Genomic DNA, 25,895 nt, shown 5'->3' with positions numbered 1-25,895 from the left:
ATATTTTTTTTAAATTATTATTAATCTTTCTCTACAAAAATAATTAAACATCAAATAATTAATATACTATAAGAATTTTTTTGCAAGTACAATCCCACAAACATCAAGTTACACCAATTTTGATTATCCAGGTTAAAAAGAGTAGGTTAAATGACAAGAACAAATAATTAACCAATTTATAACTTATTCGAACTTGGATTTTTAAGGATATCAATAACTAGCAATCTGTCAAATCTTCCTGAATTGCTATTAATTTAACTAATTGTATATCAATTTTTCATTTTTTCATTGAGCAATTCTTTCAACCCCAATTTAAGTATCTATCAAAAAAGTTCAAACAATTTTATTGAGCTCAATGCATAAAAACTAGCAATAACACAAGTCTCATGTTGATATAAGTGATATATCAATTATTGATATTGAATTTTGATTAGATTTTAATACATATGATAATCAATTTAAAGAAAAAACTCAAAATAACAACCTACAACAATATATATTTTATTTATGTACATCGATTATATTTTATTTTATGCTATTTTATATCTAGTAGATCCACATCTTGTGTAATGGAATCCAATTTATATTTAGATTTGACTTAAGATTTATTTGATTCAAGATCAAATCAAATGGATTAACTAGCCTATTTAATTTTTTTTAAAAAAAACCCTAGAATAAGTATTTTTTTTAACCTAGTCAATATAAGTTAGATTGATATCAATGAGTCATAAAAATAACAAGTCACTAAGATGAAATGCTAAGATTCATAACTACACTTTTAACACTACTATATTAGTGTAAGTGGATAACATATTTCATGCCTCACAAAGTATATTTATATATTTTTTTGTTTTCTTTTAAATTTTAATTTAAATCAGTTTGATAAGTTAATTCGAGACTCAATCAATTTAATTTTAAAACCAAATTAAATAAAAAAAATGTATAAAAAATTTAACAGTTAGTCAATCCTACATCCTTAATTTATTATTTTTTTTATATAATAATTAATCCAAATTAATCCTCCCCAGTCGTTACCCAGATACATCCTTAAATCGGCTTTTAACACAATGATTTGAACCTCACCGTTTTGAGAAAAGAAGTTGCATGCGTGCATAGGAGGCATCTGGTAGTGTAACATACAAGTCGTCGTATAAAGAAAGAAAAACAGTTGGTTGTTTTCGTTAAAAACCGCGTGCGTTTTAGCGGGTATCAGCAATTGACTTGATCCTCTCTTCTCCTTTCTCTCTCTAAGACTTAACGACTTTCTCTCTCTAAACAAAGAAAAAAAAAAAAAAAAAAAACCCCGAGTCGTTCCTTTTGTTTTCTTTTAAAAAATCTTAGTATTAGATTTGACTTATTATTATTTTTTGACCTTATTTGTTTTTTTGTGTTCATGCAAGTTTTATGAGAAAAGAAACCTGTTTTTAGACAATTGGGATAGAAGGGAATTGAGGATTAGGTTTCTTTTTGTTAGGGAAATAGAGTTTTTCTTTCTGGGTTTTGAATTTTGGTTAGGTTAGTTTAAAAAATTGCTGGTATTGCAGGGTAAAGATTCTAACTTCTCGAGTCAAAATTCTTTCTTTGTTTGAACAGTCAATGGAACAGTTCAAATCTCCCGCAGAATCTCATCTCAAAGAGGTTAGTTTGATTCTGCCCCATGATTTATCTGTTCTAAAGTTTTGATCTTTATGTTTTCTGTTTCTCATTGACTGAATTGTTTTTATGTAAGATTGGTGTCATTTGGTTCTGGATATAGTTATTATCTGCATTGTACTAATCTGGGTTGTTGAGAAGATTAGATATTTGTCTTTCGATCGGAGTGTTAGGCAGAAAGTTTTGATCTTTTGATGATCATTCGTGCGTCTGTTACAAATCATTGAGAATACAATGTGTATTCATTATTTGGTTTCAGTGAGTGGAGGAATTTGATTATGGAAGGATTATGGAGTTTTTGTTTCGTGATCTTAAATGTGATTGTTGCCAATTTTTTGGTTTCTTGCTAAATTGGATTATGATTGTCAATTATGATAAACAGTTCTTTTACCATCCCTTGGTTGTTGTTTTAGATTGTTTTAGCAAGATTATGTTTCATTAGTTTCAGTAGATGCGCTGTGCTATTCCGGATTAGCGCTCTGATTATGTCGCTAATAAGACCAAGTTTAGGGTTTGCATGCAAAACTTTAACTTGGGTGGTATACTACGATCTGGAGTTCGAGTGCCTGGACGAGGAGTATGAATTTGAATTTTAATAGTGCGAGTAATTTAATTTATTAAATAATGTTTCGCAGAATCATTCTATTAAGCAATCCCCAAGAAGTGACAAGTCCTCTGAGGGCCCAGGAAGTCATCAAAATCAAAAGGTACAGACAGTTGATTTGGTTTTCAATTGTGGCGGTGTGGTGTGTTGACTCTTTTACTACTGGACTACAGTGTTATCAGAAGCGTAATCAAATTCAAATGTACAGTTTGTCTTCAATGGTATTTGGAGAACCTAGTGTAATAACTTCTGTTTTTGAACTTTGAAGTTTTTCACCATGAACAACTGAAAAGTATTTACTCAAAAACATACATTGCCCGTATTTTATTTTATTATTTGGATTGACAAATAGACCGCCTGATTTTCTTCATGAAGCAAAATCCAAATGCTTGAAATTCTTATGGTGCAGGATGTACTAGCTTAGTTGTTTTTTGAACCATTTAATTTCTGATGCTTGTTTAAGTATGATATGATTCATGTGGTACAGGTAAAAGCCAGATGGGATCCAAATGAAGCTTGTAGGCCTATCATTGAGGATGCTCCAGTGTTTTATCCAACTGTTGAGGTAGTGATTTGGTACACTAGATGATAGTACTATCTTATATTTAATTTTATAACAGTGTCATGCTTCTTTATTTAGGAATTTGAGAATACACTTGATTATATATCAAAGATACGTGCAAAAGCAGAGCCATATGGTATATGTCGGATTGTCCCGCCACCTTCATGGAGTCCACCATGCCGCCTCAAAGAGAAAGATACATGGAAACATAATAAGTTTTCTACACGAATTCAGTTTGTTGAATTGCTTCAAAATAGAGAGCCAATGAGAAAGAAATCTAAAAGTCGGAAACGGAAAAGAAGGAGACAGTTAAGGATGGGAATCACAAGAAGAACCAACAGGAGACGTACCAATTCTTGTTCAGAAAGTAATGTTGCTTCTGAGACTGATGAGACATTTGGATTCCTTTCTGGTTCTGATTTCACTCTTGAAGAATTTGAGAAAGAAGCCACTTATTTCAAAGAGTGCTACTTTGGAGTGAAGGATCTCATGGATGGTGTGACTGTGAACCAGAAATTGGAGCCTTCTGTCGAGGATATTGAAGGTGAATACTGGCGGATTGTTGAGAAACCAACAGACGAGGTTAAGGTATGAAAATAGGGCTCTTGATATGATTGTTTCTCCTGTGTCTTAATTTATATCCATGTTTAACCTCTATACCATTTCTCTTCTATCATATTACAGGTACTCTATGGAGCTGATTTGGAAACGGTAACATTTGGAAGTGGGTTTCCTAAGGCTTCAGCCTTGATGACCAAAGGTGATTCAGATCAGTATGTGGTATCCGGTTGGAATCTAAACAACTTACCACGCCTGCCAGGTTCTGTGCTGTGTTTTGAAGGATGTGATATCTCAGGAGTTTTAGTTCCATGGCTGTATGTTGGAATGTGTTTCTCATCATTTTGTTGGGTAAGTCACCAGACTACTATTTTTAAAGATATTTTAGAATAGAGTGATCAATACAATAAGCTCTGCTAGGTTTAGTTTAACCAATTTCAACATGACAAAGGCATAAATCAAGTTTTCTTGGTCTGTTGTTTTAGTTATTGATTCTTTAAGGTTCATGTATCTCTAGCATTATCAGCCTAGTACTATAAATTGATCAAGATTATTCTTTAGATTTAAGCTAACATCAATTGTTTGTACTGCATCTAGTTCCTATGCAGTTGGATTTTCCTTTCCTTTTCATTTGTTTACTGATTTGTTCTTCCCCTTTTCACCATTTGAATTGGTTTTCAAAACAGCATGTTGAGGACCACCACTTGTATTCGCTAAACTATTTACATTGGGGTGATCAAAAGATATGGTATGGTGTACCTGAAAGCTATGCTTCCAATTTGGAAGATGCAATGAGAAAGCATTTACCTGATTTGTTTGAAGAACAACCTGATCTACTTCATTGTCTGGTAAGAAGATGACTATTTAGTATTTTAAATATTTAGATATAAATTGAGCTGTTTAAGAGGTTATTTGTTGATAAAAGCTGGACAAGTTCCAAAGATGTCTGAAAAATGACGTGTAAAGTGGACAAACCAAATGAGAAGAGAAGGGCATTAGATAGCTGTCCAATATATGAACCTAGAAGCCCCACCCCCCACAGCTCACTCACACAATCTCTTCACTGGCTGGCTTTCTTTAAGTTGCTTACCTCAATGATAAAGCTGATTCATTGTGCAAGACACTCTCATATTAAGTTAGGAATCCACATGCACGAAAGGCTTTTGACCTTTTGTTTGGACCCCACTTTGCTTCTAATTTTTGTGAGAAGTTATCTAACATGGTAACTCCTTTTTTGGGTACAGGTAACTCAACTATCTCCTACAGTTTTAAAAGCTGAGGGTGTACCAGTATATCGGGTGGTCCAACACTCTGGGGAGTTTGTTCTTACCTTTCCTAGAGCATACCACTCTGGCTTTAATTGTGGCTTCAACTGTGCGGAGGCAGTCAATGTAGCCCCTGTTGATTGGTTGGCACATGGACAGCATGCAGTTGAGCTTTACAGTGAGCAACGGCGCAAAACATCTATATCCCATGACAAGCTACTGATGGGAGCAGCTCAGGAAGCAATCTGTGCCCTTAAGGAACTGTTACTTCTTGGAAAGGAAACTCCTGAAAATTTAAGGTGGAGGAGTGTCTGTGGGAAGGATGGAGTGCTTACCATGGCAGTTAAGGTACTCTTTTATCTGTCATGTTAAGATGCATACATGCTTGTATGTTCATGCACTTTACATTATTGAATATTTTAGTACCATCGGAAAGACAAATTTTTTCAAAATTATACTTTCAACAGACAAGGGTGAAGATGGAGCAGGAAAGAATAAAGTGTCTTCCAGCTAATTTAAGACTACAAAAGATGGAAAAGGACTTTGATTTGCAAAATGAAAGAGAATGTTTCTCGTGCTTCTATGACTTGCATTTATCTGCGGTGAGCTGTAAGTGCTCCCCTAAACGATTTGCTTGCCTTAAACATGCAAGCCAATTTTGTTCCTGTGAAATAGAACATAGATATGTCCTCCTTCGCTACACTTCGGATGAATTGAACACTCTGGTTGATGGATTGGAGGGAGAATCATATGCTCTGAAAGAATGGGCATCTGGAGAACACAGATTGGTTTCTGTTGGTGATAATGACACTCATGTGCCTGAGCTTGAACTTGAAGGTGAGGAATTGCAAACCTGCTATTCTAAGAGACAGGAAAGTCCACCTTGGTCTTCAAAAGCAGAAGAAAACTTAAGCACCAAAGGCTCTTGCAGTTTCAATAGCAATAGTTATTCAGAAGTAATCCAGTCAGGGAGTCATCACAACAACTTTAACAAAGAATCTTCGGTAATGAAAACTGAAGTTAAGATGAAGAATGAGGGATGCATTGATTTGAACATTGATGTTATGTCTAGTGACCGGGAAAGTAAGCTTCTGCTTGTATCTGATAGCTGTGGTAAAAATGTGAAGGAGACGCATGGTTCACCATGCATGCAAGACACACATTTCAGTTCAGATGCAGCAAAAGAACAAGGCAGGGAACAAGCTGCTGGAGACTGTAAATCTGAGTTGCATGAATTGTCAAACAAGAACCAGCCTTCATATCCAATGTTCGGTGCATCTTGTAAGAAGCTGTTTGGGGTTGATATTTCATTTCCACCTGCACATTCAGTGATGTCAGCAAAGAGCTTCAAAACTGAAATGGTTGAGGGATCAAATGTAAGATCTGTAACAAACCAAAGCAACCCAGTGAAGAAATTGAATCCTTGTGTGGAACCAATAAATGTAGGATCTGTCATTTTTGGAAAGCTTTGGTGCTGTAAGCAGGCCATATTCCCTAAAGGTACACTGTTTTATGATGTTTTCTTGGTTTTCTTAATTACATTTTCTGTTTTTGTAATTCATTTTACATATTGCAGGATTCATTGATCTATTGTTTCATTTTTGTTTATTTTTTGCAGGATTTAGAAGCCAGGTGAAGTTCTTTAGTGTTCGTGATCCAACAAAAATTTGTACCTATATTTCAGAAGTAGAGGATGCTGGTCCTCTTGGCCCTCTTTTCAAGGTCTGTTTTCCCCACCTCTACAAGTCTGCTTGAGTTCAGGACAGATGAAAAATGTGGATTTAGAGTTTTAGAGTTGAACTTGTCATGGATATCTAGCCTTCAAAATGACACCCTGAAATTTCAGGTATCTTTAGAAGAATGCCCTGGTGAGATATTTGCTGATGTTTCAATTGAGAAGTGCTGGGAGATGGTTCTGCAAAGACTAAACGGAGAAATTCTAAGACGAAACAACCTAGGAGAAAGAGACCTCCCCCCTTTGGAGCCTTTGCAGAGCATTAATGGGCTAGAAATGTTCGGATTCCTCTCCCCACCAATTGTTCAGGTAAAGCAACCTCCGCGTGCCATATTTAATTGATGCTTCTGTTACAGAGGCTTCTTGAATCTAATAGCATTTATCTGGTAAGACTAATGGAATATTTTCTAAATTGGAACTTTGTCATATATTTGAGGTTGCAGCACATATTCGCCATGGAGGTATGATGTGTTGCCCACCTTAGATTATACTATCTGAATTCACATGTTGACTCTGACTAAATTACTTTCAGGCTATCGAGGCTCTTGACCCCGATCATCTGTGTGTGGAATACTGGAATCATAGGCTTGTGAATTTGAGGAATGCAAGTGAAGTCAAGCAGCCCTCATTTGGATCAAGTTGCTGTCTTGCAGAAACCAAGGAAAAGGCTGACATTAACCTTTTGACACAGGACCCTGGTAGCTTATGTGTAGGAGGTCATTATTCCGTTGATGAAGACGTGCAGCATGTGCTGCGAGGATTATTCAAGAAAGCAAGTCCAGAAGAGTTAAAAATAATGCACAGAATACTCTGCAGCGACACGCAAAGTGCTGAACGGAGAGTAGCATTCACAACACTGATGGAAGAGATTCAGAAAACAAGTAGATAAATAAAAAGAACATGTTTAGGTTCCTTCATTCTTTCTCAATGAGGGTAGCTTTACCAAATCTTTCTCATAATTTAGGCCCATTCTTTCAATAGCTCATAAAAGGGAAAGAGTTCCCGGGCACGAATCGCACAGAAATGTTGTGCAGCGTGCCTGCTCGTAACGTAGATACAGCAGCATCTTGATTTCTGCTGCCTTCTGACCATAAGGGAGATTTTGTACTTCAGGAAATTTTACCAACATGTTCAACATGTAACTAGGGCTGACCAGAAGAGGGAACTCAGAGATTTGTCTACAATCCATTTAAGTTTCTTGAAAGTTGAGGTGCCTGAATGAATACATGTTCCTCGTGGTTATATTCCAAGCTATGTTCTTAAGGCAAGTTCTCTTTGACAGTCTTTCCTCTTTTCTCGCTGACCATATCACCTTCTTTTCCTTCCCTTCTGTAGCGTGGCTCGTCTTATGGTTACTCGAAGGTGTTACGGGTGTTATGGCAAACTATATCTTTGCCCTTGTAGATTCAACAATGTTCCACTTCTACCCTGTAGTGTAGAATTTCCCAATGTCACCCTTATAATTTCTTGAAAGTTTCAATTTTATCCTTTACTAAATAATTTACAAAAAAATCTCTTATTCATATTTTATTTCAGTAATTTCTCTTATTTTTCTTCTTGGATCCCCATAACTATTATAATATCTCGGATTGACACTTAAAATATAAAAAGAAAACTCAAAAACCAAATTAAAAAAGGTATGTGGTTGGATAATTAGTGCACTATTATAGCAATAGCTAACACCATAAATTAATAAATACAAATATTTTTTTTTAAAAAAATCTTTGATTAATATATAATAGCCGAGCAATTTAAGTATATAGTTCTCAAATTCAATAGGGAATTGATATAGAAATTTGGTGACATAATTAACTAACTTTTTGTTCAAGTTTGATTTTATTATATTTTATTTAAAATTTAATTAATTCGATATAAACTTAATTGAGTTTATTATTAATTTAATAAATAAATAAAAAAATAAAAAACTTGATGATTTATTTTTTATTTATGAAATTTGCAACAATGTGATTTTAAAAAAAAAAATATCTTGGGTTTTGTTAAAGTCAACAAGATACTCGATGATTTATTTTTTATTTATGATATTTGCAACAATGTGATTTAAAAAAAAAAAACATCTTGGGTTTTGTTAAAGTCAACAAGATAATGGGTTCATCCAAGGTTTTAAATAAATTAAATTTAAAATAATTTTTTTTAAATTTTTTTTTAGCTCATGTTAATTTTGAATTAACTTGTGAAACTGGATCAAATTTAAAAAAAATTTTTAGCTCATGTTAATTTTGGATTAACTTGTGAAACTGGATCAAATTTAATAAATATAAAGAGTTTATTGTTTACTTGTTTTAAAATATTTTTGAAAGTGTGAATATCCTAAGAAATATTAAATTAATTTTTTTTTATTAAAAGTAAAAAGTTCATTTTGAATTAGCAAGAAATTTTCACCCAATTAAAGCAGCCATGGATTCATGAATTCTGCATCAGGTATTGAGAACAAGCACAATTACACAAGTTTATTGCTTCCAGTTAAACCATGTTACAAACCCCACGAAATATCATTAAGCAGAGCAATGATCTCAGCCTCTAATCAGTTAACAACTCTTCTAGAACCCCTTTTACAAGAACAATCCTACCCTATCTCCTGAATTACAACATTAACAAAGAAGCACAAGACTATAGCTACAGAAGGTCCAACTAGCAATCGTAGTTCTTGAATATATTTTCGGTTCCTTAGCAAGAACCCATCAATGGCCCACCAGACTCGTTCTTTGAATCTTTGAAGCCAAAATCATACAAAAAATCAAGAATGCAGTCCAAACCTCAGTGCACGAGCAAGTCGCGTCTGACTCTCCATGGTGAACAGTCAACTCCTCATCGTCTGCAGTACTTGGAACAAATATTCTTGGAGGAGGAGGAAGAGAAACAGGAGTCCCTGGTGGTGCAGCCATGGTTGGCTCTGAATAGTTCTTGCCAGGTTCAGCACCAAAAAATGAGTAAACAAGAAGGTTGTCTATGCCATGAACAGCAATGGCAGCATTAGTGTAGATATCGGGATGCGTAAGGCGAGAGCCATGAAGAGTGAAATTTGATACAGAATTGTTGGTGATGAGTGGACATGTCAAGAATGAGAGTTGGGAGGCGAGAGAAGGCCTTAAATTGCTGGAGATCAGAAAAAGCGAGACGTTGAGGGACAATATGGTAAGGGAAGATAAAAGGGTCAGAGGTGGTGGTGGTTGGAGAAAGAGAGTTGTCAGAAGTTAGAGCATGTCAAGATCCCCTATAATTGACACAAAAAGCTCTAGGATTCTTTGAAACACGAGGGGCCAAGTAACTGCGAAGTCTTCTGATCCAACTTGTAGGCCTTCTAGTTGCCACAATCCCTTCTTCATCCCCATATATTAAGTGTTGAATTTTGTATATGTTCCCTGCTCTATGTGGAAATGGAATGCAAGACTCTGACATCTCACTCATTTGTCCTCCATTTGGACTAAACATCAGGTCTAGGTGTTCGCGATGAGAGGCAACGAGCATCATTAGTTAGAGGTACCAATTTGACCTCTTATAAGCATCATTTTTAAAGCAGAGTCATGTCTATTTAAAAACAAAATGTGTTTGTTTTAAATAAAATAATTTATATCAAATTGAAATATAAAAAAGAGAGAGGGAGAGAGAAAGAAAATGGTAATAAACTGTAGGTATTAAAAATATAAAAGAGTTCTTCGCTTTTTAGACAACTTTCCCTTTTATTTTTCTCTTGTGAAAAACTAGTATATTTCTGTCCTTTCATCTTCTTCTTGCATGTGTTCTTACAAAGGTAGACAATTGATTCTTTTAAGGCCAATGATTGATCTACATCTTTAAGTTCATATTCGGTTAAGTTGGTTTTAGTTTATATGTTGATTCATGCATACTTTTATTATATCATTTGTCAGGGGAATAACAAGCACTTCCTTGATTTAGTGTTAGAGGCCTACGAGAGACTCCATTTGTAGCAATGTGCAGGCTCTTTAATTGCTGAAGAGAGAAAGAAATGGAAAAAACAAAAGAAGGTGAAAGTTGAAAAACCTTGTTCCCCTATATAGAGCAATACAGGGACAGTTCAAGAAAATCTAGAAAAAGTGTCATCTTGCATGGCAAGACAACATGGAGCTTGACCATTTATGAATAACATTTGTTCATTGGCAAATTCTACAATGTATGGCTTGATGAGGCCACAAATAATTTCAATGCCCATGTTTGCTGACTTTCAATGTATCTTTGCAAAATATTTAATGCATTCTACAATTTTCTCATTCCCATAGTTGGTGAAAGTGATCAATCATTCGTGTTCTTTCAATTTCCATCATAGAGAATGCACTGTTCAGTAGCATTATTTATTAGCTTAATGTACCTGAATTTGTTTTACAAGGATCGAAACCCACCTGGTAAATGACCTTGACATCTTGAGACTGCTGTATCAATGCTCATAATTGCCAAATTTGAAGACTCAGAAGATTTTACATATTAACACATTTTCAAGTACAAAAGGCTGGACATCAAATTATACTATTGTATGCTTTATACACCAAAATCCACCCATTTTGAAACAAATGTTACAAACCATCTTGTGAACGAGAAAACTATGTGAGGTCATTCTCATCCAATGGCTCTTCCTCCTCGTTGGCAGCATCGGTCTTCAAAGCACTAACATCACCAGTTGGTAACTTTCTTGCTAGCTTGATTACCTGAAACCAAGTTTTTCAAGTCATGTCAAGCAAGAGCAACTGGCTGGCAAAGTGGTTTACAGGTTGAGGTACTAGCGAGTTGGTTAATTATGTTCTCAGGTTAAACAACTAAAGCCCTAAAGGTGGTGATGGCATCAAATCAAATGAAATTTCAGAGTCCATTAATCTGTCTTACAAGCACAGCGACAATCATTGAATGGAAAGCTTACCAAATACCACTAATTACGCATCTAAAAAATGCCTGATGGGATAAGTTTCTTGTAGATATGAGAGTAAATCCAACACCAATAATCAATAAATGACATATTACTGTTGATGTGAGACCAGCTGATACATTTTCAAATGGCAGGGTGAAAGAAAAATAAAATAAGATTTACCACATGGTCAAGATTTGAAACAGTGTTGGACTGAGCCAGACGTTTGATTTCTTCGATATCACCTTCTGTGTAAGCTGAAAGTAGTTTACTAGCACAGCGGTTCTGGTCACTTCTCAGAAAAGCATCAACCCTGCAAAAAAATATATAAATAAAAAATAAAAACTAATCATTGTAAACTACTTCCAGCACGCAATGACAGGATATTAAAGTACCTCTTCAACATTTTTAGTAATGCCGGATATTGAAATACAAGATGAAGGTTATTTCACAATGTTACAAGTTCAATATATTCATTCAACATAACATTAATTCGTTGCAATTTTTTTTTTAAGTTCTTGTATATAACCAGTTAAAACTCTCTGGTACCAGACAGAGTCAAAAGAAGCTACATGGCACAACAAAGCATCATCATATAGATAGAACATGCTGAAAGAAATTTCAATAAATTGCTGTTAGCTAGAGGATGCTGACAGAAAAATTAGCTTACTGCGAGCAATCATTGTAGCACTTTTCTGCTTGCTTGAAGTCATGAGCGTAAAGGTACACAATAATTGCACCAAGATATGCCTGAAATAAATAAAGATAATGTAAGATTAACAGAGATTCTTAGACAAGAAAAAAAAACAAACCAAATCATACTGCACAGTGTGAAGAGAGGCTAGATGTCCTAAACGCGTAAAGGGAAAAGGTTGAGTTGCCTCAGAGCATGATCAGCAGTAGATGTCTTGGTTAATATAGGTTTAAATACAATTTAAGGAAAACAACAAACAGAAAAGGAAAAACACACTATGGAGAGTGAAAAGTAGAAAACAAAAGAAATGCACTGGGCCGCAAGGGAAAAAAAAACACATAAAATCACACCTTGCACTGGCTATTGGTGGCATTGCATTTATCTGCTGCTAGACCCAATCGCAACAAAGAAGCTGCGGCATCACTATACCTGCAGGTAGGAACAACATAATAACACTTAGAAGTTTGAATTGTACAATAGCAGCCTCAAATTAAACATTGGGCGGTCAATGAATACAACTAATACATAAGAAACCCTTACTTCTCAAGCTTTATATTCACACTAGAGGCAGCACGGTATAGATCAAAGGCCATCTGTTCTTTGCCATCTTCTTCGAGAATAGCGGAAGCATCATTGTACAGCTGAACAGAAGCATCAGGTATAGTATCTTCCAGTGCGCTATGAAGGGGGAAAGAAAGTACATTTCAAAGACAGTCTGATTTGGCGGGTAAATTACAATGAATACTTTATCATACGGAGAATGCATGCATGTCAGTTGGAGTGAGCAAAAAAAAAAACTCAAGTGCAAATTTATCCTAGTGTCGAAGGATAAGTTACTAAGAGAGACAATGAATTGCGAAAGGATAAAAATAACAAAAAAAATCAAATTAAAGGTAAATTATTAAACTATACAGACACATGTTTGGAAAGAAGGGAAGGGGGGCACAGATCATTTTGCAATCATGAACAGACAACATGACTTGTGTGCAGTTATTTGTTTACAAATCATTCTGAAGTTAAACTGATATGAAGATTGAGTCTTGGAAGAAATGTGACTATTCTATACAGTTATTAGGATCTTGACAGGGTATGGGTTCTGAATAAAAAATGGTGTCTAAGCTTGGTGAACCATTAGAAACTTTATTGGCACTTTCCATAAATCCTTAAGTTTTTCTGAACCTTAAGTTTCACATGAGTTCCGAAGTGTTAAACTGCAAATAGCTACATAAAAATGATTTATTTCAAAGCATTGGAGTTCTGAACACGAAAGGAAAAACCAAATCCTCACCGAGCAGCCTTAGCTAGAGCATCTGATGCCGGCTGTGGTCTCCCACACTCCATGTACAACTCAGATGCTCTTCTATAAAAGTCAGAGACTTCATTCCAGTTGCCTAGCTCCTTTGCTAGAGCAGCAGCAGACTCCATATCTTTAGCAGCATCCCAGGGTCTGATTTTCTTATTAAGTATATAACTAAGCGCAGATTACACATACCAAAACCAAAAAAGATTAATACTTTATGAATCACTCCTAGACTAGAGTCAACAAAAACAAGGATACGAAGAAAGCATCTCTTGTCCTTTGGAAGCCTTCTCAAATGCTTCTTTTGCCTTTTCATTTTTCTTTGCAACCCTAAACAAATTAGCTACAACAAAACAATCATTAATAAAAAAAAAAAAACCCACCACAATCCATTTCATTTTGCATCAAAAAAACAATTCACAAACACACAAACTCAGTCCCAACCAGCTTCTTCATACAAAAGGGTGGCATTTCTCCAATCAGCACTCCATCTTGTAAGACTAAGTTTAGTCCTAACAAAACAAAAAATACAAGTAAACAAAATGAAAAATATTCCAGTCCAAGAAATGGGCCACCTTCAGATTTTCACAACAATGAAGAATCTCAAAAACCCAACACCTTTTCTCCTAACAGACATGCAAATCATAAAATATTTTCAAATGGGCAGATTAAAATTCACGTTAACAATCAACCCATTTAAGCTTAAGCTATCCCAGTAAAGAAAGTCAAGTTCTTTTCACATTACTCAGTAATCTATAACTTCAAGAATTCAGTCTTTAGACGTCATATCTAACCCAAAAAAAATAAAAATCAAGAAACAACATTAATACATAATCATTTAAAACCATGAAAAAAAAAAACCAGAATGAATCCTTTCACGTAGAGAGAAAGACAGAGAAGGGGGCTTACAGTTTATCAGCCTTGGCAATTAGCTTTTCGGGATCGGAAGCGGGCATGATGATGGTAACGGAGGACTGATTTTTCTTTTTCACAAATTGGCAAAGCAAAGCTTAGCAACCAGGCAGTCTTGCTGGATTTTACTTTCTTCTATGCTATTTTTGTATTGTTATTTGATATATACCCATTTTTTACACATACTAATTTATATCCTTTGCATTTTACTTTTCAAAATATATTTTCTTTTTTTAATTAAAAATATTTCACCCATGTATGTGTGTGTGTGAAAATGGATTTTAAATAGCGCTTTTAGATTTTTTTAGAAAAAAAAGTCTAGATTGAAATAAATAAAAATTATTTGACATTTTATCACTATATGTATCATAATTTTCAGCGAAAATTACATAATTATTTTATAGTTTAGTTTTTTATATTTACTCTTTATATTTTAAAAAAATTATAATTTACATTTTAATCTTCTCATGAATATTTATTGTATGGAATTATATGCAACTAGTGTAACTAATTAGATGTAAATAATAAAATAATAAAATAATAATAATAATCAAAGTCACCACTGTCTTGCACTCGCAAAACTTGGCTAAGTGAGTAGGTCTAGTGTTGAACTTCAGCACAACCCATGAACACTAACCACCATGCACTTATACAATAACCAACACTCTCATTTCTCCTCCCATGAAAGGCCACTTCCTCATCACAGCTATCAAACCCCATTTCACCACTTTAACTTGCTTGAGTTGACCAGTCTCACGATGGCTTCCAAGCTTGATCTCTTGCTAATTGCCTCTGCTTTCTTGTTTCTTTGCAGCTCCCATTAGTGATCAGCTTCTAGCAAGTCATCGTGAGTATATTTGGTATTGTGATAGCTGGTATGATTATAATTTAAAAAAATTATTTTATAATAAATATTTTTAATTAAAATTAGTTTGAAAAAATAGATATTTAGTTAAAACTATAATTAAAAAAAAAATTTAATGTGTTTGGCTAAGAGTATTTTCGAAATCGAGATTATAAAATAATTTAAAAAAATATATATTAATATTGATAATTTTAAATTTTAATATTATAAATTTAACTATTGTTATTACATCATGAAATAAATCATACTTTATATAAATTTTTTTTTATTATTCTATTAAATTATCTATAATTTTATTATATATAAAATTCATCCGACAAGAACTATAAAATTAGATAAAATATTATCAAGAATAAAATTGAGATTACAATACTAATAAATTTAATTTATTTTAAATTAATTTTTTTAAATTATATTTCATATTTAAACAATACGAGTGAAATCAATTAACTATATTAATTTTTCAAAAAAAACTATTCAATAAACAATAAATCACAATTATTTTATTTTAACGTGTAGGAAGCAGCTCTATAAACAATAACAAGTGTTCGTTAATTAACCAAACAATAATTGTGCTTCTTCTTTTTTTTTTTGCATTTCAAACACAGTAGATTATTGAACCTATAAATAATAACAAGTGTTTGATAATTAACCAAAAGTTTGTAAAATAAAACTATAAAAAAACATGGATGCTACCACGTAGCCAATCGGGAAATCCAAAAATGCCGGCGACCACAGAGTTTGGACTTGACCCACCTTACCTTCCGAAGCCAACTTTTCCAATACCAGAAGATGAAGAGACACAAACACCTCCCAGGTCCACACTACCTATGCTTCCAATGCCACTTCAACAGCCAATAACACCTCCTCCTCCTCCTCGTCCTGCTGCTGGCCAAGATGGGGCCAATTTGACTTCAGCTTTCCCATTTCCTCACTTGCCTCCTCTACCCAAATTCCCTCCTTTTCCATTTATTCCTACAATGCCATCAATCCCTGAACTCCCCTCAATTCCTTTGCCTCCACAATTTGTGGATTCAGGCTTTTCTTCATCAGGAATTGGAAATGAAGGTAGCCCGTGAAGCTATAATTGCCTTTTCCAGGTAGAACTAGCCAGTTTGCAAACTAACTATATCATCAGGTGGTTTGAGTAGGTTGGCAGCAAATGTTATGTCTCATGCTCATCTTGTAGCTAGTTTCCTTTTCCATACAACTAATATGGGATTATGCCATTGTTGATGTAGTAATTAATGAAGATCTATAATAACATGGTTGATGTTAACGTTGCAAATTGCCATGAACACACTGCTCCGTGAGCATTCATCAAACTAATTCCATCAGCAGTTACAAAAAAGATAATGATAGAAAGATTAAGGGAAACATTACACAGTACTAGTTAGATAAAAAATAGGAATAAGAAAAGAAAACACAGCAGGATAGACAGAAGCAAAACATGTCCCTTACATATGACTTGGTAACGTCACAAAGTCACAGCTTATTGTTGTTTATTTATTTATTTATTCTCCTCCTCCTCTCTTTTTCCATGGCTATTTAGAGGTCACAAGGTAATCAAAAAAGTTCAAAAATTGATCATGCTGGAGGAGATAGGGGGAAAGGGATGGGAGGGAAAGGGAAGTCAGGAAGTGGAGGGACATTAGGAATGTCAAACGGAGGTGGAAATGGAAATTGAGGAAATGGGATTCCAGGAATTGGTATGTTTGGAAATGGTGGCAAGTTCTTCATCTCTCCCAATCCCTTCTTGGCATTGATTTTATCAAACTTCATAGGCTTTCCATTTTCTTCCTTGAGTTGGCGAGCATCAATCTGTAGTGCAAGACAAGTGATCAACAGAAACAAGCCTAACAAGAATATAGGTTTCAAGACCACTTACAAGGAAATTTTAGCCATGACAAGGCAGATTTTTGATGTCTAGCTCTCAACCTTGTGGGTTCATATATATGCAAGTCACATTTATGAGTCAGCCTTCTCAATCTCTCTTTCTTTGTCTAAGTAAATACTTGTTGAAACTCAAAACCTCTTTGATGATTGTGCCAACAAGTGGAAGAGTCATAGAGAGGAGAGCACAGTCATAAAGAGGAGAGCACAGAGGCCAGATTACTACAGAAATTAAATGCTGCTAAAGAGAATTGGAAAGAGTGCCACGAAACATAATTTCATTGATCTTTCTGCTGAAACTTCCTACATGCATGCCCTTTATTATACTAAAAAATAAGAAGCAAAAATGTCTTGGAAAGGTGTATGCATAACAAGTAGATACTCCAGCATGAAACCATTGCATGTGTCCATATAACCAGCAGCCAGCCATACATAGCCTGCAATTGTATCACACTATTGCAGGCAAGAAAATCACCAGTCTTTAAGTTTTGGACAGTACCATTCCCTGCATAGCGTATAACGATAAGAAAAAAACAAAGTTTCTCAAACCCTAATATATCATTTATCAATTCTCTCTGCGGTTTAGCTGTAATTTTAGAATTTGTAAAAGCATGATTTCTTTGTGTCAAATTTGAGGCCTTTGTTCATGCATTTTCATCTCCGTATGTGGTAAAGAAGAAAACAAAAACAAAAACCCTCTTCAGAGAAAGAAGTTCTTGCCTCGTGTCTCCCCCCTCTCCGGCATACATGATCTCGTTTGTGAAGTTCTGAATTCTTTCGTTTCCTGGGTTAGCTGTGTTTTCTCGGTTGTCTTTCGACATTTCCGCTATATAGACGAGTAACAGATTCCCAAAATACACAGTCCAAATTACCCCCCCGTAGATTCCAAGGTTGGAAATTTGCAGCTCGCAGTGCATATCTCCATTACTTGGAACCAAGTGCATCGCATAGAGCCTCAGAGACAAAATGTGTCATCAAAATTGCCTTGGCAAAGGCCATTTTTTGTAAAATGTCACAAGGATCTCTCTAAATTTTCTTTATCAGATTGCTAATGAACTTACCTAGATTTCTGACAAGACATCCAGTTACATAATCTTAAACAAGGAAGACAAAATACAAAATACAATTATTAATCAACTGTTATCAACATATGGCAAATGCTTTAACATTTACATGATAAAGAATGAATCAAAAAATTGGTTAAAGACATCTCACAAGCAGAAGGGAATGCTTCAAAAAGCTACAAAAGCATATTACAGAAGACATCTCACCAGTCTCTCAGTCCTCAGCTGTTTGTCGTGGTATTATATGTGACTTTGACAATGACAGACAATGGAATGTTGAGAACATGACCCTGGTCTCCAAACAGTCCTATCCTTCCATGGCTAGCAGTAGAACTATTCATTATTGCATCAAAGAACACACTCAAGACTTGCCTTTCCCCACTGGCAATAGAGAAGCGGGCTGGAACCACCTTTACAGTCACTCCATATGGAGCACTCCAACCAACTTTATACGTTTCATTACCAGCAATGTTAGTCACAGATCTTCTGACCGTTCTAGACTGATATAGTTTAGCGATTGTGATGGAGGGAAGATTCAGGTCAGTGCCATTGATGGTTGAGTTATAAGACAAACAATTTTGTCCTGTGTAGTTCAGGACTACAGGACTAGATCCGTTAATGCCACAAAGAAATGACATATAGTCATCGTAATCTGCAAAAGCAGAGTATGAAGTTAGAATGAGATGCATGAAGTTCACAAGTAAATTAATAGATCACAGATAGCAAATGCAAAATTAAAATCCAGATTTTTTCTAATAATAATTTATACAGTATTAAATTGATCTAGACTAGCCAAGGTGCCTCTTCCACTAGCAAAATATGGCTCTAGATAAAGTTCAAGGACGTAAAGAATTTATGTTTTTGACTACAAGAGTTTGAGCATTGATGAAAATCCTTCAATCAAATGTTCGCTTTTATTAAAAAAAATAAACAATTTAAAATGGCTTTAAAGACATCTTTAAACAACAACAAAAAAGCTTCACAATCAGAGTAGTTCGGGTTGGCTATATGGATCCTATTAAGACATCTTCAAAGGAGAAAAGATGCATGATTAATGCATCCAAGGAGGCAAGGATAATATAGGTGGATAAAATATTTTCTACAGTGACAAGATAACAATTGCTATCATTACCAGATTTTACGTACTAGCTCCAACATCCTAAGTCAATAAATGAAGATTGGCAAAAATTACTTGATAACTAGTAAACAGGTTTATATGATAAATGTAAACTTACTGGATTCGAAAATCAAACCCGGATCAATAGCAGCAGTTGCATTCACAAAACCACTTCCCATGTCGAATGGCGTGGCTGGAGACTGATTTAGATCTGGGTTGGCATAAGCACGCTGAGCCATTATTGGCCCACCATTATTGTCATATAAAGAAGCAGTTGAGGAAAGTGCAGAGGCAATTGCTGAAGGACTGAAACTGGGGAATTTTTGCTTGATCAGCGCAGCAAGCCCAGCAATATGAGGAGCAGCCATACTCGTTCCAGAAATCATTGCAAAGTTCTCACCTAGAGAGAATAAGATACATTTTACTTGTGTAAACCTTATAACTAACATGGAATCTCAATCGGACTGCTCCAGTATCCATATTCCTACCTTGAAATTCAACTGAGTCCGTGCCAAGTGAACTCCATGCAGCCCATATTGAATTTCCAGGGGCTACCAAGTTGGGTTTCAAAATGTCAGCATCATCAAGAAAACTATCTTCTGGATCTGGTCCTCTTGCAGAATAGTACATGACTTTGGGAGCAGAATTGGAGTAGTTAGCTTTAAGTCCACCTAAAATACTTGCAACAGCACCAAATTTAGTAATTTGCTTTGTAGTTTCGTTCCTCTCCAAAGAAGAATTGTAGTATTGGAGTAAAACCTGCCACAAGGATCATTCAAGACCAAGATTTCACATAAGTGACAATTTCTGTTGAAGGGAAAAATCTCACAAAATGATATCATAGAAAGACCTTGCAAGCTAAAACACTAAAAGAAAAGAATAGTCATTTGCCAGCAAACGTAATGCACAGAAACCTTCACCTTGGAATCATCCGGGGATGGAATTATGATCCCAGGCACACTCATTGGAATTGGATTAAACTGGAAACCAATTACAAAAGGATCCATGTAGAACACCACCCCAGCTGCACTGAGGTTTTTGGCTGTTTCTACAGCTTGTTTGATTGTGGAAAGTCCAAGCACAAATCGAATTGAATAACTACAGATCAAGAGGTTTCCTTCGATAAAATCCTGATTGAAGCTACTGGAATCTTGACATTCACCCACATACATATCAGCAGTGACTGTTGTCTCATTGTTCACGGCATGAAGTGCAGAAACAAGGGTCAACATGGTGTCTTCATCTGTTCCCGCTGAAGGAAAACGAAGCAAGTATATTAGACTCTTATCTCAATGGAAATATGTAGAAAACTATTGATTAATGGGAAAACAATAGCATCAATTGCTGCTATGCATTTTACTGAGTTTCTTTGTTTGCAAGTTCATTTCAAAAGACTGCGCAGGGAAACTAAGAAATGGAGTGATGATGATAAGCTTACGTGCAAGTCCAACTCCATGAATGGTTACATTGTTGCCGAGTATTATAGAGTTACTATAAACTCTGTCATGAGAAGCCGCACCAACGGTGAAGATCCATGGGCTGAAGGAAGACATGCTCTTAGGCGATGGCCCAGTATTGCCGGCAGCTTGCACAGTAAAAAGGCCAGCCTTCACAGCTGAGAGCAACGCCATGTCTATGGGATTAAAGAATGTTGCAATACCAGGAGGACGCCTGTTGGGAGTGATAGATAAACTTAAAACATCAACCCCATCCTGAGCTGCCTGCAAATACAAAGTAGGTGATAAACATTTAATTATGATGACCATATGAATTGATATTCTAGCAATGCAATCTCCAGAGATTTCTCTTTCTTCTATCTGTTTGTAGAGTCGAGCTACTCCAACAATCCCAACTATTTGGAAGGGAACCTTCTCTTGCTTGTCATTTAGCAAAACTGCTCTACTTGGATAGATAGCAGTTTCCCAAGCAATTAGAACCTATTAAATCTGGCCATAATGAGGCAAAAAACAAATTGGGTGGCCTGAAGACAAGAGGCAACAGCCATATGATGAACTCAAAACTGTCTAGATGAAGGCCAAGTTCAGTCACAGTCCATAAACGAACAAGACATTGATAATCAGCAGCGTATAAATCGATCAAATGCCCCAGGCAGTTTCAATTTCCAAAGTTCTTTCATCTTTTGAAAAATTGTGTAACACAGTAACATAATCATTTGCAGAAACAAACCAGATTAAATATATGTACCTGATCTATAGCAGCAACAACATCAGCAGCGAAGCCTCCAAAACTCTTATACAATGCCTTGTAAACAGAGATACTGGAAAAGATGAACATGCAATTAATACAAAAGAAGAACTACTGCAAGTAAAAGTTTTACAAAAGTGAGATTTTCATTGTATGATAAACAGAAATTACTGTGCACGAGGAGCCATCCCACTGGCATTCCCAAAACAATGTCCGGCAACTATCACTGGAATCCCATGGTTTCCTGCAGCAACAGAGGCAGTATGCCTGAAAATAAAGATAAGATTCACTAAGACTAACTGTGTATTGAAGAATTAGATGAACATGTTTACTGTGTTACATATCATGGAATCACAAGAGCTGGAATTGGATCAAGATCTTTACAATAATGCATGTCAAGTAACCACCAGTGTTGGTTCTATCATCAATGAAATGAGCGCACACTTACGTTCCATGGCCATCACCATCAAATGGAGAAGCATAGTCCTGACTTGAATTGAAAATTCCCCTGGTGATAGCAGATGCTGCAAAATGGCGTGCCCCAATGAGCTTCCTATTGCAGGAACCAGAAGGGAAATCTCGAGTAACCTCACAAATGCCCGAAAAATGGCTAGGGACTGGATATGATTTCAAAGATATGTCATCAGAGAAGCTGGGGTGAGTTGGATCGATGCCAGTATCAACAAAGCCAATCACAATTCCTTCACCGGCAGTTTCATATCCACCTGCTTTGACCCAAGCCCCTTGTGGCAGGCCCAGGAACTGTGGAGTATGTGTGGTTGCAGTTCTAACAGAGAAATCCAAAGCCACATTTGCCACTTCTCTCCTCCTCGAAAGCTTAGAGGCCTTAGAAAATGATATGTACAACCAAATTAAGAATTTCAGTTTTTTCTTTCCAAACAAGAACATAAATTCCCATCACAAAAATAAAGCTCGCAGGGACTTTGGAAAAATATTTATTAAAAAAAGCTACTAATCGAAGATTTTACAAATTCTGTGGCCAAGGCCCAATAGCTATGCATAAAAAATACATTAGTAATAGAAGCATCATCAATGTGCTAACCCGCACAATTATGGTCACTTAATAATGATGAATGATGATTTATGCATACCTGTTCCGGGGTAACAAGAACAGCAAACCCATTAATCAAGTAGTGATAGCTGTACAGCTTGAGATACTTCTCCCCTCTCAACACCCTCCTCAATAATGAATCATGAACTCGAGCAACATATGAACTAGAACTCCAGTTGGATCTCGAATTATCCCTGAAAATACAGCGAAATCATTCAAAAACATAATTAATTAATCAAGTTTCTGTCATCTAGTTCATCATCCCCAAAAGGAATACAACTGAAGGGACAAACTGTAAGGGGGGAGCATGGATTTCAAGCACAATCATTGGCTATGTTAGGTGAATTATAGACAAATAATTAAACAAAAAAAGTAAAATCTGGCTAAGCACTCATCAATTCAAACTCTGTGATCCTGATTAATCCCGTCAAAATATGGACGCAGCGGTCAATTCCTCAACTAGTTATTACAGAAGAGTTCAAGAAACAAACAAACAATAGTAAAGCTGGAAGGAATAGAAAGGAGAAAATAAATAAGTCATGTTTGTTAAGGAAGTAAATCCTTATCCAGTGATGTATGACAAACACAACCTTGCACAATGTCCACAGAAACCCCACATGAGGAACAAGATAACCCAGTTAGAGGAGACAAGACAGCAGCAATAAAAACTCAAACAGTTAGCGGCAAACAAGAAACTTACATTTCATCAGTATTTAGGTACTTCTTTATTGGAGACAAAATGACCAACATGAAATTAAACTAAACTAAACTAAAAAAAAAAAAACATAAAATATGGTACAAGCAACAAAAACACACAAAATTACCAAAATTTTCGTCATTAGACAAGAAAACACATAAAAGCACAACAATTTCACATATTAAAAACCATACAATTTAACTAACCAAGACAAGACAGTCACTGAGATTAAAAGAAACACGAAATGAAGCAATAAGGTTAGTACCTTCGATTGTGAAATTGATTTGGATTTCTAGGAACACCATGCTTGAAAACATTAGTATTCTTTCTAAGCTTTCCATAGTAATGAGAAGCAGGAGCTTGTTTAAGAGTAACAATGTAAACAGCTGTAGTTTCATTGGCGGAACCATCATCAACCTGACACAAAGAGCCTGCTAACAACCCCAGACCAAGCACCGTTATCATTAAATGCACCAAGCAGATACCTTCCATTGTCAAACACCAAAACACAACAAAAGCTTAACTCTTTAACAACAAGAAGATCAACAACAACAACAACTCATGATGTACTTCACTTTTCAAGAACCAAACTTTTGTTCAAGAAACTAAAGAAACCCCACAAAAGTAAAAACCCTTATGTGGAATAGTTTGGAAACAGCTTTGAAGAAGTGGAAGTACAGAAAGAACCCACTAAGCTTCTTCCATTGGCAGAGAAGCTACAAGTGATCGTGAAGGGATGAAGAAAGTACCCTTAGTTCACACTTTTTAGACATATGCAGAGTCGAAGTATTAATAGAAGAAATATTATAGTATAGAAAAAGAAGCTACTGTTCAGAATTTTCTTGGGGACGGTGAAGATGAACGTTTTGTTTAATAAAAAGTTAGAAAAATATTGGATTGATGACGAGCGATTTCTTTCGTCTTTTTATTCCTTTTCTTATTATTATTTTTTTTAACTGTGAGTGGACGTCCTAGTTTATACTTTATACATACTTGATTAATTCCTAAAATACTGATTTTAATGATGAAATAAATTTGTAATATTTTTGAGATTTGTAATATTTAAACTAATTATTTTTAAAAATAAATTTAAAATTCAACTAGTTAAATTATATTTTTTAAAATTATTTTTTAATCTTTGTTGTGCTTGTGGGGTGGAAATTAATTTCTTGATTCTCTACTTTGCTGGTCAATTGTTAAAAAATTCATGTATTTTTTTTTAATTGAGAAGGCAGCATTTTAAATTGTAATTAATATTATAAAATGATTTCATGAATTATATGAGAATTGTTTTTTTATCTATAAGCCTAGTTTTCCCTTCTTTTTTTTTTATTTTAATGGAGTGACTTTTAGAAATAGAAGTACATGAACTTAATGGTCCAACAATCCCCAACGTTTTATTTTATTTATTTTATTTTTTAGCACTCTTCGTTTCATTATCCCCAACGTTCCAATTTCACGAGACTTTGTCTTTGCCTTCACCCGTGACACTATTTGTACCCATACACCATTTGATTCATGTTTCGTACCTGTGTGGTAACACGTTAAAAATTTGATTTAAAAAAAATATTATTATTATTATTTTAATCATTTTAATGTATTAAAATCAAAATTATTATTTTTTTAATCATTTTAATGTATTAAAATCAAAAATAAATTTTTAAAAATATAAAAAAAATATTATTTTTATGTATTTTCAAATAAAAACACTTTAAAAAATAATCTTTCTCACAATACCAAACACCATCATTAATTATGCATTGGAAATTAACTAGGGTCAACTTGATATTTATTTATTAAAATTATATTATATCTCTTAGTTTTATTAAAAATAAAAAATTCAAAGTTTAATTTAACCAGAATTAAATTACTTATTAATCAAGGTTGTAGGTCCTTAAATCGAGTCTTATAATTATATACTAAACAACAAGTTTTAAGGTAAATTTTGAACTACATAAGGGAAAAAAGAAGAATAATGTGAAGTCATAAGGGTTGGAATACAATTTACCCCAAAGAAAATTCATTATGCGTTTAATATATTAATATAATGTTCTACTAATGCAAGAGTACAAATAATATCACATTTAATGAATTAAATACTACCATACCTTGTACCATTAGCATCTAGTTACAGTCTCAGACACGATATACAAAAGGAGAAAAAATGTATATAAGTAAATAAGATATTTTATTTGTTTTCAGCATCTTAAAATAATATAAATTAATTCTAAAATTATCTCATGATATATTTATTCTATACGTATTACACACAGCATGGGACAATGCACAAAATATTTTGCATGATAATAAAGAATCATTGTGAAAGAATGAGAGATGCTCTGTGGGGTGTGTGGGGGGGTGGCATGCAGTGCGATGAACACCGAAGGTGACGGTGGTGCACATGTGAAAGTGGAAAACATGGGGGGATTTTGGCATCGAATTCTACCTCCATTTCGGTGGAATCCTTCTTTATGAGGCCATGATTTTCTTGGCGTCGAGGTGGTGCATGGGTGGGTCATCCGACCGATCATGCCATCATCTTCAACTGTGTTGGAGACTATTTTCTTTAAATATAGTCGTTAGGGTCCCTTCTGCGCTCAAAGGGACCCTTCCCACTATCATTAGCATCACTTTCTCTGTGATTCTAATCAATGGCCGCCTCCATGTGAGTTGATGAAAAGGGGTCAGCTTGACCATGCCATGTTTTGTGTGATAAAACCAAAAGGTGAGAGAGCAGCTTCGTGGCATCCTCAGATATTAAGCTTTTATGCTTCTCAATCTCTTCTTCTTCACTTTTCTCGTCCTAGTTCATGTCCCAATCAAGAT

At 35.0% G+C, this 25,895-nt stretch overlaps 3 protein-coding genes across 5 annotated transcripts; 1 reads left to right on the top strand and 2 right to left on the bottom strand.

Annotated features, from left to right (window-relative positions):
• Positions 1-1,313: 1,313 nt before the first annotated feature.
• LOC105136789 (lysine-specific demethylase JMJ18-like) lies at positions 1,314-7,658 on the top strand. Of its 3 annotated transcripts, XM_011042264.1 has the most exons (12): positions 1,314-1,638; positions 2,289-2,360; positions 2,431-2,478; positions 2,745-2,822; positions 2,898-3,407; positions 3,504-3,728; positions 4,064-4,225; positions 4,622-4,990; positions 5,110-6,142; positions 6,261-6,364; positions 6,489-6,686; positions 6,910-7,658. In XM_011042264.1, the coding sequence occupies exons 1-12, from the start codon at positions 1,597-1,599 to the stop codon at positions 7,264-7,266; spliced, it is 3,198 nt and encodes a 1,065-aa protein (XP_011040566.1). In that variant the 5' UTR covers positions 1,314-1,596; the 3' UTR covers positions 7,267-7,658. The 3 variants fall into 3 exon arrangements, with proteins under 3 accessions (XP_011040566.1, XP_011040567.1, XP_011040568.1); XM_011042265.1 differs by lacking the exon at positions 2,431-2,478; XM_011042266.1 differs by lacking the exons at positions 2,289-2,360; positions 2,431-2,478.
• A 3,038-nt stretch (positions 7,659-10,696) lies between these two features.
• LOC105136788 (gamma-soluble NSF attachment protein-like) lies at positions 10,697-14,325 on the bottom strand. The gene is made up of 9 exons (XM_011042263.1): positions 14,154-14,325; positions 13,689-13,756; positions 13,503-13,587; positions 13,233-13,391; positions 12,485-12,622; positions 12,295-12,373; positions 11,921-12,000; positions 11,434-11,563; positions 10,697-11,056 (listed from the first exon to the last, which is right to left on the bottom strand). The coding sequence occupies exons 1-9, from the start codon at positions 14,198-14,200 to the stop codon at positions 10,952-10,954; spliced, it is 891 nt and encodes a 296-aa protein (XP_011040565.1). The 5' UTR covers positions 14,201-14,325; the 3' UTR covers positions 10,697-10,951.
• A 3,612-nt stretch (positions 14,326-17,937) lies between these two features.
• Positions 17,938-23,915, bottom strand: LOC105136786 (subtilisin-like protease). The gene is made up of 10 exons (XM_011042262.1): positions 23,335-23,915; positions 22,413-22,566; positions 21,749-22,146; positions 21,472-21,567; positions 21,301-21,373; positions 20,534-20,816; positions 20,016-20,347; positions 19,584-19,854; positions 19,214-19,495; positions 17,938-18,630 (listed from the first exon to the last, which is right to left on the bottom strand). Exons 1-10 carry the CDS (start codon positions 23,559-23,561, stop codon positions 18,200-18,202), a joined length of 2,547 nt encoding a protein of 848 aa, XP_011040564.1. The 5' UTR covers positions 23,562-23,915; the 3' UTR covers positions 17,938-18,199.
• Between the last annotated feature and the right edge of the window lie 1,980 nt (positions 23,916-25,895).

Source organism: Populus euphratica, unplaced genomic scaffold (assembly GCF_000495115.2).
Source record: "Populus euphratica unplaced genomic scaffold, PopEup_1.0 scaffold62.1, whole genome shotgun sequence".
NCBI lineage: Eukaryota > Viridiplantae > Streptophyta > Magnoliopsida > Malpighiales > Salicaceae > Populus > Populus euphratica.
This window is presented reverse-complemented; position numbering and strand designations above follow the sequence as displayed.